Source organism: Elephantulus edwardii, unplaced genomic scaffold, assembly GCF_000299155.1.
Source record: "Elephantulus edwardii isolate Elephantulus edwardi_28Jun2011 unplaced genomic scaffold, EleEdw1.0 scaffold00398, whole genome shotgun sequence".
Classification (NCBI taxonomy): Eukaryota; Metazoa; Chordata; class Mammalia; order Macroscelidea; family Macroscelididae; genus Elephantulus; species Elephantulus edwardii.
In genome coordinates, this window is record NW_006400148.1 from 18,861 (window position 1) to 31,337 (window position 12,477).

The 12,477-nt window shown below is 37.0% G+C and overlaps 1 protein-coding gene across 1 annotated transcript in view; it reads left to right on the plus strand.

Moving 5' to 3' along the window:
* Nucleotides 1-12,477, plus strand: part of LOC102859561 (chromosome unknown open reading frame, human C1orf173) — a gene marked incomplete at its 5' end in the record, with an annotated part of 75,506 nt that overhangs the window by 14,397 nt on the left and 48,632 nt on the right. The window contains one exon of the mRNA XM_006902368.1: nt 4,429-4,665. Coding sequence (XP_006902430.1) covers nt 4,429-4,665 — 237 coding nt within the window. The remainder of the gene's footprint in view (nt 1-4,428; nt 4,666-12,477) is intronic.

Consider the following 12,477-nt stretch of genomic DNA (forward strand, 5'->3'; position numbering starts at 1 on the left):
TAGCCCAGAGCCTTGACCCACTTACTTCCCAGCTCCACCCTCCACCAGGATAACCCTTCTCATCTGCCAAGTCCCTTCAGAAAATATCTTCCATTGTCCAACCCATGATCTGACAGCTTGTATCTTAAGCTTTCTTGGCTTCTGTGATTTTGGAATCACAGAAGCCAAAGTCATAGAGGTTTATTAAAACCATGTTCAATAGAGGCTTTTCTTTTTCTTCTTTTTCCCCTTCTTAAGCAAATATGATCACTGCTATGAGTGGTATCTTCTATACCCAGAAGAAAACATTTCTCCAGATGTCTGCTCTGTGCTGGCTAGTTAATAGACTTTAAATGCTCAGTTCCATTTAAAAAAAACCACCACAACAACAAACTAGAAAGCAGAACAGCAGCAGCAACAAGGCTGCATGTCCGCACAACCACCATAATGTTAAGTGCAGCAAGATGCTTGAGTTAAGTTCAGTGAAAGAGATTTGCAGCTGGGTTGATGTTGCCTTGACCTTGACTTCCTCATTAGTGGAATAGTAAACAACAAATGAATATGAAAAAAGAAAAACAGGATGGAAGAAACAAAAAAACAATTATGAAAAGCACATTACTGTTCATATTGAAAGCATGAGAAGATGACAGCCAGATAATATGTTTTGAGTTATAATGTTAATAGTTAACATAGGTTAATAATTAGATGGGATGGTAGTTGTGGGGAGAACCAAGTCAAGGCAGTCTCAAATTTCTTATTTTGAGAGAAAACAAAAGATTCAGGACTGTTCTTGTGGTTTACTACATGTCCCTTCAATTTTGTGCTCTGCTTCTAAATGTAACTTTATTATAATTGTGAACACTTATCTGATTTTAATCAGATGTCTTCATTAAGGGGTATTGCTGTCAAAGGAGCCCTTATTATGTGTTGTTTCTCTTGTTCGTCCAGCTTCTGCAACCTTCCAACCACTGTTGTTGTTTTGTACTGTCAAGTAGGAACTGACCCATAGCTGACCCTCTGGTAGGTTTTCAGAGGCAGTTAACCTCATGGGAGGAGATTTCCCATGGAGCAGCTGGTGGATTTGAACTGCTTGCCTTCAGGATTGCAGTGCAACTGCTGCCACTAGGCCACCAGAGTTCCAACCATAGTAACTTGTATTTACTAACCTAACTACCATCAAGTTGATAATATCGATGGCCCTCCCTCAGGTTTCTAAGGCTGTAAAATCTTAATGGGAGCAGACTGATTTGCTTTCCCCCACAGAGCTGCTGGTGGATTCAAACTGCTAAAATTTTTCTTAGTAGTCCAACATTTAAATCACTACGATACCAGGACTTTCTGTTATTACTGTTGCTGGTGTGTACAATTGAGTAATAGATGACTCTCCAGTGAGTTTTTGGAGACAGAAAATCACACTGCACTTGATTACCCATTTTTGTCCTGAGAAGCAGGTGGAATATTCTAACCACATGCCTTTGGATTAATAATGTAAGTCCATACTACTAGGCAGAGCACTCCTTGGAGGAGCTAGAGTGCTCCTTGAAGGCAAGGATGATGAAGCTTTGTCTTTCGTACTTTGGACATGTAGCTGGTGAGTCTATTTCTTGGAAAGGGACATCATGTTTGATGATCACTGAGGGAGAAGAAGATCCACAATGAGATGGATTGACACTGTGACTTCAGCAATGGGCTCTAGTGTCTCAGAGATGGTGAGGATGGCACAGGGTAAGGCAGGGTTCATAGGGTTTCTCTGAGTCATACTAAACTCAACAACACCTAACAACAACAGGGTACTAATCACCAATATTTATTAGGTGTTTATGGTTTCTGAAACTGCTCTTAGCATGTTTTGTAGATTATTTGCTGCCAGTACGCAATCACAGCTTTGTCCGTTGGATCCTACCATGTGTACAGATGAAAAAAAAAGACCCTGAAACTTAAAGGTGTTAAATAAACTTCTCAAGATCACAGAGCTATAAGGTATTTTAACTAGGATTTGAACATATGACTGCTGAACCCAAAACCTTCTTACTTCACCACCACTTACTAATATTGCTAGAATTGTATCATTTCACTCATGGTATATGTGGCCCCCTACTTACTTTATGAATATCTGCAAATATTTGCAAAGTGGTATATGCATAACTCTCTGTGCATGTATTTTGTGGATAATCTCTATTCATTTTTAGGAGAACATTTTAGGGAGCATCCCATGATCCTCTAAAATAATATTTTGGGGAGCTCTGGTGGCCTAGTGGCAAGAAGCTGCACTGCAATCCCAGAGGAGCACGGTTCGAATTCACCAGATGCTTTGCTGGGAAAGGAGGGACAATCTCCTCCTGTACCAGTCAGATCTGATTTGACGGTACACGCACACACACAAATAATAAAATAAAAATTTTAAAAAAATATTTCAATTCTTTGATTCTATCACACTTATTTGACATAGCTTTGTATAATTAATTTGTATTTTATATAAAAATCCATAGCAATAGAGTCTAGTGCTGTTTGTAAATAAAATTACTGAAGACAATTTATTAAAGCTAGTAAGTGGGGGAGTTCTGGTGGCCTTGTAGCAAGAAGCTGAGCTCCTATTCCAAAGGCACATGGTTCAAGGCCACAGCTGCTCCACAGGAGAAGGATGGGAAATCTCCAGCATGATTAACTGCCTCTGAAAACCCACCAGAGGGTCAACTACTGGTTGGTTCCAACTGAACAATACACCACAACAACTGTAATAAGTAAGGATTCGTGGTGGCATATTGAGTGATGTGCCAGTCTCTAATCAAAAGATTTTCATATCAAATCCATCAGAGTCTGCTAGGGAGAAAGATCAACAGTCTTCCATAAAGATTCAGGGTCTTGCAAATCCAACGAAGAGTTGCAAAAAATTGGAATTGACTCAGTGGGAATGAATTAATTGTTTTTTAGGAACCTACATCTTGTTTGCTCAAGAATTCAAAACTCCTTGGCAGCAGTGTTTGTGTTACTGTAATGTGTTTTCTTTTGCAATGCTGAAGCTTCCATGTATAACTTTATTGGTTGACTGTCAACTGAGCTAAATTAGGAACCATCCAATAAACTGATTTGCAATAGTTGGGTCAAAATAGATTTCTATATTTACTATCTCCTGCTGTATTATGCAATATAAGCCAAATTTTTGTCTATTGCTTATTTTGCAATTTTGTTCTGCTGGCTGGAATTAATGTACATTTTTCTTCCTTCCCATATTAATGTATATTTTACTCTTCCCACGGTAACTCCTTTTAAAAAATCATTCTTCTGATTTCTTTGTTTGCTTTTCTTTACTACAGTCTTTATTTCATTTTTCCTTCTGTATTTTCCTCACATCTTCTCCTTCTTCAAAGGAGTTTTATTTAGAATAAAGCTTAGAATTGGGGTATGTGTTTCTAAATTAAATGTCTTTAATTGTAATAGGGTGGATAGCTATTAAATAATTACATGAGAGGTCCTGGTTACCAGAAAAAGAGCTAGACTAGCTAATAAGAAAAATATATAATATAGGATAACTTCTTTTCCTTAAAATTTTTATTTTGAAGTTAAATGTTTATTTGCTTAATTGGTTCTGCATGAAGTCGTTTTACTTTGTATGCTTGGCATGTTGTCAGTTCAAAATTTTTAATTTGGCGTGTATAAAAAGAAGAACAATTAAATATGAAAGGTGAAAAATTATAACCACATGGGACAGCTGGAGTTTATCTGATGTGACAATTTTCTTTTTCTGTTACAGATTTGTTGCACCTCTATTGGGAATGCAAAGAATTAATAGCCATGATAGGGATATTCTGTTTTCTTAGTGTATTTTTCCTTGGAATGCAATTATTTCATAACTGTGTGAATGAATAATGTATAAAATTTTAGCTCTGCACTAGGCCAAGATTCCTTTTTAATGCCTTTATTTGATGTCCACTTGATTCTAAAAGAGTGTACTATTCACTGTGTTAATCTCAGGCCCTGGGACTTACTTGATTAATTGAATTTTTTTCAGTTCACTGTTCATTAACATGATAGCCAAATATTTTGAACATTCTTCATATGAAATATGACCTCATTGAATCTCCAAATTAACTTTCATTATTATAATGCTGTTCTCTTCATTTTTAATTTATGCCTAATCTATTGTTTTCTATCAAGTTCTTCTCTTGTCCATTTTTGTCATTGTAGATGGTGATGTCCATTTATAAATTTTATTAGGTTTCAGCCCTGTCATTTGGAACTTCATTTCTTTTGTGCTTTTGTATATGTAGCTGATTTCAATCTTTGATCATTTGCTGCTAGTTTCCCATGTTCACTAATTGTATGAAAAATTAGTGAAGAAGGGCCCAGCGAAGAGAGGACAATGGAGTCAAAGTTCTCATTACATTGAAATGGGTTAAGTATTAGGGATTCTATTTCCATTCTCATATACTGAATATTTTCTTTTCTCAGAATATGAAGAAGATTTTGAAATAGATGAGGAGAAAGAAAACGAGAAAGCAAATGAAGAAGGACAGGCTGATGATCAAATGAATGGAATGTCAAAGTCACCCTCAGATGATAAGAAAGACAATTTAGACCCCGAGAAGGGGAGTGAAACCTCATCACAGAAGGTACCAGATGCTGATGACAATATGAAAGATGAAAGTGATGGATGCCCCGACAGTGAATTGGAAGAAGATAAACAAGGTGAGTTTTTTAGCTTCTCATATGACATAGCTTAGTGAGTGATTTTACTACTTTGTGTTATGTTAATGAGATAATCCATTTTTTTTAGAGCAGAGATCTGTAATTGAGAATGCTGTTCATTCAAACCTCCATGGGTATTCAAGTACAGAATCACTTTGATATTCCCTTTCTCTTTCTTTAGTTTTCGGAGAGTTTTCTTTGGAGTGTCAGTTGTGTTTGTGAAGTGTGCTTGGGGTGTAGGGTGGGGGGGAAGGGATGGGGGAATTGTATACCAATGAAGGAATTTTTTTTTCTTTTTGGAGAGGGGAGCAAACTGGTGTGGAGGGGTGGGCAGGGAGAAAAGTGCGGCAATAAATGAATGGAAATTCAAAACCTCTGTAAATGTTTATTAAAATTAATTTAAAAAAAGAAAAAAGTTACCATATTTATTTATTCCAAAATGTTCCTTTAATATATCTGTACCATTTTATTGCTTTGGAAAGTACATTGCAATCAATTAAAAGTTGAAGATCCCTGCCTTATGTTCATAGTTTTTTACTTTTGGTTTTGTGGGTGGTTTTTTGTTGTGGTTGTTTTTTGTTTGTTTATTTTTTTAAGTCACCTTGAGCACAGCAAGCTGGAATGTAACTTTCATGGAGATATTATTTCTCTTGACAAAAGGAGCTACCTCACAATTTTCAAGTCTAAAATGACACAGAACATGCACAAGGGAAAATGGAGAGATATACAGAGAGAAAGAAACTTTCATTCTAAGACATACTATAATTTTTAACACCTTGGTTTACTTAATTTTGTTCAGTGCAAGGAAGAAGATATTTCTTGCTTGATCCTGGAAGGGAGTTTGACCAAGTGGTTCTTAATTAATCATCTCTCCCCTGGTGAATCTTGGCCATTTATCACTAACAAAAATAGCTGCTCCTTATGTCTAATGATGTATTTGTCTTTCAAGTTTGCATCTCACTTGATCATGAGGTCACATGTCCTGTGTAAGAATAGTAAAATGTAACTGTTGAGTCAGGTTATGTAAATATTGGGCCTATGTTCCTATATAACATAGAAAAACCTACTCTAAAAACCTTAAGAAAAAGCTGTGTAAGCAGAGCTAACAATTCTAAAGAAAATATAAAAGTAATTTGAATCTAGAAACAGTTGAAATTGTGCTTGCATATGAATATAAATACTTCAAAGTCCAAAGTAATAATAATTTTTTTATTTCTTTAGTAATAAGGAATTATTACATTGTTGTTGTTGTTGCTGTTATGTGCCGTCGAGTTGCTTGCAACTCATAGCGACCCTATGTACAACAGCCCTAAACTCTGCTCTGTCCTGTGCCAATCGCACCGTCTCTGACACTTCCATCCCAATTATCCCAGTCACTGAATTAATCCACCTCATAGAGGGCCTTCCCCTCCTGCGCTGTCCCTCCACTCTCCCAAGTGATGTCCTTCTCCAAGGACCAGTCTCTCCTCACAACATGTCCAAAGTATGTTAGATGAAGCCTCAGAATCCTTGCCTCCAAGGAGCCACCCAGTTTAACCCTTTCCAGAATGAAACTGTATTCCTAGCAGTCCATGGTACTCTGATTTAATAAAAATGCATATTTTTGCTATCACTTTGTTTGAGATTATTATTGTGTGGCACAATCGTGTTGCATTCTTGAGTTAAATTCTTTTTCTAAGACAGACTAAGTATTTTTATATTCAAATACCGACTGTACTTGGATCTTACTTGTTGGAAAGCTTTAATCATTTAGACCTATATTTGTTGAATAACTGATGGGTAAGTTTTAACATTAAAAAACTTGTCACCTATAACTAGTTGCAATCCTAAAGTTTGTCAAGACAATATATTGCATAATCCAATAGGTCACATGGTAAGCACTATTTACTAAGATTCTCTATTGTGCTAAATATTTTACATAAATTATTTCATGTGTCAAAAATAACCTTTAGAAAGCTGATGCTTTTTTATTGTCATTTCAGTGGAAGTTTGTAGAGCAGACTGATTTTCCCTTCAACAATTCATACACATTTTGTTTTATAACATTAATTATGATACTATACTAATAATGTAACCACACCCTGTCAGCTTCCTCTCTGTGATTCTCATTACTATTTATGGCCTTAGTATGCTCCCAGGGAGCTCTGGTGGCCTAGTGGTAAGGGATTGCTGTCAACCCAAAGGCATATGGTCCGAATCCACCAGCAAGATCATCCTGTGTGATTGACAACCTCTGAAAATCTGTTGGAGGGTCAGCTGTGGGTCAGTTCTGACTCGATGGCACATATCAACAATAGCAGTCAGCAAAGTAGGATGTGAAACTTTGGTTTTATGTGCTGTGTTACAGCAATGAACTTTGATGTCCCTTGAAACAATTAATTCTAGACTTTAGGACTAGCAACTTATTCCCTCAAGGTGCTTGGTTATGACTAAGAAACTTACATAACTTTCTCTATTCTTGGCTCTGCTATATACATGGATGGATTTACAGCATACACTAACTTTAATGAAGAAATATCATCTGCCAAACCTATATATGTTCGTGGCTTATATCTGTGGTACATAGAGTATGTGATTTGGAGCTGATGCAACAGCAACTAACAACAATAAAAACATTCCTCTTGTTTGCCTGTACGTCAACTTGTAGATTTATCTTTATTTTGCTGATATTGCAGAATTATATATGTAAAACACTATTGTGTTTTCTTTTCCTTAGTATATTCTTATGTACTTCTCCATGTTTTCTGTTTTGTTAGTGAAATTATTTTTATCTCATAAGTGTCTAGTGTCTGTTTACTAATTTTCACTCCTTCTCTTTACTTTGCCATCTTTATTAATCATCCAAAAAAGATTCTTTCTGTGTGTGAACCTTTCTTTAGCTATTTTATGATGGTGAACTCAAATAGTATTCACCTTTTGTGGCAGATTTATTTTACTCAGGATCATGCCTTCTAAATTCATCCACATTTTGGAATGATCATAAATTCATCATTATTTGTTAATATTGCTTAATATTCCATTTTTTGTATGAATCATACTTTATTTATTCATCCGTTGATAGACTTGGATTGTTTTACTCTCTTAGACATTTTAAAAGTGCTGCAAAAGTTGGGTTTTTTTGTTTGTTTGTTGGACTGTTTTGTGGGTTTTTTTCAGACACGGTGAAGCAAGCTCCTACTCACAATGAACCTATATATAACAGAACAAAACCTAGTCCAGTCCTGTGCCATCCTCATAATTTGCTGTGCTTATGCCCATTTTTAATTCACTGTGTCAATTTGTTTCTACATATCTGCTCATGTTGTAGCTCTTATATAAGTTACATGTTGTTGTTGTTGTCATGTGTCCTCTAGTTATTTGCGACTCATTGTGACCCTATGCACAACAGCCCTGAACCCTGCTTCATCTTGAGCTAACTTCATTGTCTCTGACACACCTACCCCCATTACCCTAGTCACTGAGTCAATTCATATCATCCAGGGTCTTCCTCTCTCCTGAGCTGTCCTTCCACTCTTCCAAGCATGATGTCCCTCTCCAAGGACTGGTCCCTCCTTGCAACATGCCCAAACTATGTCAGGCAAAGCTTCAAAATCCTTGCCTCCAAGGAGCAGCCTGGATACACCCTCTCCAAGTCAAAGCTGTTCGTCCTCCTAGCAGTCCATGATACATTCAATTCTCTTCTCCAGCATCACAACTCAAAGGCATTGATTTTTCTTCTATCCTCCTTGTCATTGTCCAGTTCACTGAGGCAAAGCATATAATTGTGAAGACCATGGCCTGGATCAAGCATATCTTAGTGTCTAGACTGATATTATTGCTCTTAAGTACTCTGGAGAGGTACCTGACAGTAGATTTTCCTAATGCAATTTGTCTTTTGATTTCCTGGCTTCTGGTGACAAGAGTGTTGATTGTGGAGCCAAGCAAGCTGAAGTTGTTAACAATCTCAGTTTCTTTGCTGTCTATCATGATGTTGCCAATTGACCCAGTGGTGAAAATCTTTGTTTCCTTGATGTTGAGTTTCAATCCACATTGAAGGCTATAGTCCTTGACCTTCAGAAACCAGTTCCTCAGGTATTATTCAGTTTCAGCAAGCAAGATTATGTAATCTTTATAAAGCAGGTTGTTGATGAGTCTTCCTCCAGTGCTGATACCATCTCTCTCTTCATAAAGCCTAGCCTCCTGGATGATCTATTCCACATAGAGATTAAAAAGTTATGGAGATAGGATACATCCTTGACATATACCTTTCCTGATTTTGAACCATGCAGTGTTTTCTTGCTGTTTTCTGACAATTGCCTCCTGGTACAAGTGTAGGTTTCGCATAAGTACAATCAAGTGTTCTGGGATTTCCATTCTTCTCAGAGCCAGCCACAGTGTGTTGTGATCCACACAGTCAAATGCCTTTGAATAGTCAATGAAGCACAGATAGACATTCCTCTGGCACTCTCTGCTTTCAGCCAAAATCCATCTAGTATTGGTTGTAATATCCCTAGTGCCACAGTCTCTCCACAACCCAGCCTTCACATCTTGCAGTTCTCTGTTAATGTGCTGTTCCAGTCATCTTCTGAAAATTTTCCACAGGATCCTGCTTGCATGTGATATTAGCGATATTGCTTGATTATTTCCACATTGTTGGGTCACCTTGTTTTTTGGGAAAGGAAACAAATATGGATCTTTTCCAGTCAGTTGCTTAAGTGGTTGTCCTCCAGATTTCTTGGCACAACCTGGTGAACACCTCCAGGGAGGCATCTATATGTTAAAATATGTCAATTGGTATTCCATCAATTCCTAGGGCCTTCTTTTTTAGCCATTCCTCCAAAGCAGCTTGAACTTTCTCCTTTAACACCATAGACTCTTGATAATATGTTGTTTGATGAAATTCTTACTAGTAGTAGTATTGCTAGATCATATTTGTATTTCTAACTCTTTAAAGAAGCCGTAAAGTTTCTTCATAGAGCTTAGACCATTTTACAATCCCTCCAGCAGTGTGTGAGAGTTCAAATCTCTCCAACTCCAACTGTCTTCAGCACTTGTTTACTGTTCTATTGAATTTTTGTCACTGTTGCTGGGGTGAGATGATATTTCATTGTTGTTTTGATTGGCATAGCTCTACAGGCAGGGTGTCAGGTGTGAGATAGGGAGAATGGGAATTCCAGAACACTTAATTTTGCTCATGTGAAATCTATACTTGGACTAAGAGGTAGTCATCAGAACAGAATAAGGAAATACTGCATGGTCCAAAGTAAAAAAACAAACAAGCTGTGTGTCAGGGATGCCTCCTGTCTCCATACCTTTTTAATCTATATGTGGAACAGATCATTTGAGAGACTAGACTTTATGAAGATTAATATGATATTAGGATTAGAGGAAGACTCATCAACTACGATATGGAGACGATATAACCTTGCTTGCTGAAACTGAGGACCTGAAGCACTTGGTGCAGTAGGTCAGGGATTGTAGTCTTTAATATGGATTAAAGCTTAATTAACATCAATAAGAGAAAGATTGTCACCACTGGGCCAATTGGCAACACCATAAAGGATGGATAAGATACTGAGATTGCTTGGCTCCACAATCAACATTCTTGGCACCAGCAGTCAGGAAATAAAAAGACAAATTGCACTGGGAAAGTCTACTGTCAGGGACCTTTCCTGATTGCTGAGGAAGAATTATGTCAGCATGTATATTAAGGTGTACTTGATCCAGGCCATAATCTTTACAGCTTCATGGTATGTATCCTGGAACTGGGTAATGACTAATGAGGACAGAATTATTGATGCCTTTGGACTGTGGTGCTAGAGAAGAGTATTGAACATACCTTGGACAGCCAAGAGAACAAATAAGTCTGTCACTGAGAGGGTGAAACCAAGTTTCTCCTTGGAGGCAAGGATTTTGAAGCTCCATCTCACTTACTTTGGTCACGTGGCCAGTCCTTGGAGAAGATCATCATGTTTGGAAGGGTAGAGGGTCAGCACAGGAAAGGAGAACCCCCAGATGAGATGGATTGACACGAGAATTAGGGCAATGGGATTATGTGTGTCATAGTCAGTGAGTCTGGCTCAGGACAGGGCAAGGTTCAGAGCTGTTGTATATAGGGTCACTGTGAGTCTTAAGTGATTCGATGGCATATAACAACAATTGGTAGGGTGCTCCGTAGAGGAAAGGACATCTCACACACTTGGACATGTTAGGAGTGGCTAGTTTCTGGAAAAGGATATGCTTGGAAATGTGGACGGTCAGCAAGACCCTCAATAAGATGAATTGGCAGTGACTGTAACTGGGCTTGAGTGTGTGTCAGAGATGATTAGTACAGTACAGGATAGGGCAGAGTGAGTTCAGATTCATTGTTCATAGAGTCTCATGAATTGTAGTTGAGTTGACAACATATAACAAAAACAATAGAGTTGATTGTCATTTCATGGTACACCACAAAAGTAATAGATAATTGTCTTGAGCCTTTCTTCATGTGTTTGCTGGGAATCTGAATGTCTTCTTTGGCAAATGTTTTGTCATCTCTGGTCATTTTGTAATTAGGTTGTTTGTCATTGTGTTGTTGAGGTGTTAGAATTTTCTTTAAATTTTCAAGATTACTCTCTTGCTAGATAAGTCACTGCCAAATAACTTTCCTAGTCTGTTTGATTTTTTAAAAAAAATATCTTTTGGAGATGTCTTTTGAAGTACGTTGGATTTAACTTTCACAAAGTCCCAATTAGTTCCCTATCCTGTGCTGATTGTGCATTTTAAGTGAGGTTTGATCTTCTGGGATATTTTGCCCCTGCTGTATCTATAATCATCTAAGTATTATATTTTACACAATATGTCCTTGATACATCTTGAACTAATTTTTATATTTTGTGTTAGGTAAACTTATATTTGGTGTTATATGTTCCCATATTCTGCAGATAGATAACTAGTTTTACCAGCATCATTTGTTGAAGATACTGTATTTTCCCTACTTAATGGTTTTTATCTCTTTGCCAGTAATCAACAGTCTATAATGGGGAAGAATTAACTTCTGAGTTGTCAGTTATATTACATTGGTCTATATGTCTGTTATTGAACTGGTACTAGGCTGTTAAGCTAGTCACTGACTACTGCTTAGTAAGTTTTGAGAATTAGAAATATAAGACCACCTACTTTGGTTTTTTTCTTCAATAATGGTTTGCTGAGGGAGCTTTGGTTGTCTAGAGGGTAAGAAGTGGTACTGCCAACCCAAAACATATCGTTTGAATCTACCAACTCTTCTGAGGGGTAAAGATGAATTTTTGTGTGTGTGTGTAATTTACATCTTCTGACAGTCCACTGGAGGGTCAACTATGAGTTGGTTCTGACTTGTTGGCATTGAGATAGGGAGATTGCTTTTGGTCTTTCCTTTTTCATTTCTTTGAAAAATGGTAATGAGATCTGATGGAAATTCTATTTTATCATTAGATCAAAAAGCAGGTACTTTTAATGTCTATAAATTAGTAAATTTAGAAAATGTGAGAATGTATAATTACATATACCTAGTTAGTTACACAGCTATTGAGTGGCTCATTAAAATGAAATTATTAAAGCCTCTATTTTAAAGAATTATATGTACTTTAATTTTGGAAAATATCCACTTTTCAAAAACTAAAGCAATATTCTTGTGCAATGACTTTATTTCCTTCAGAAAATACATTTCAAAGGCATTTATCTTAAACTTTCTTCCTTATGCTTTCTCCAGCCTGTGTTTTTTTAAAGGTTGTTTTTTTTTAAGTCAGCTATATAAAACTATATGAAACTGAGGAGGACCTCTTGCACTTACTGCAGAGGGTCAAGGACTGCAGC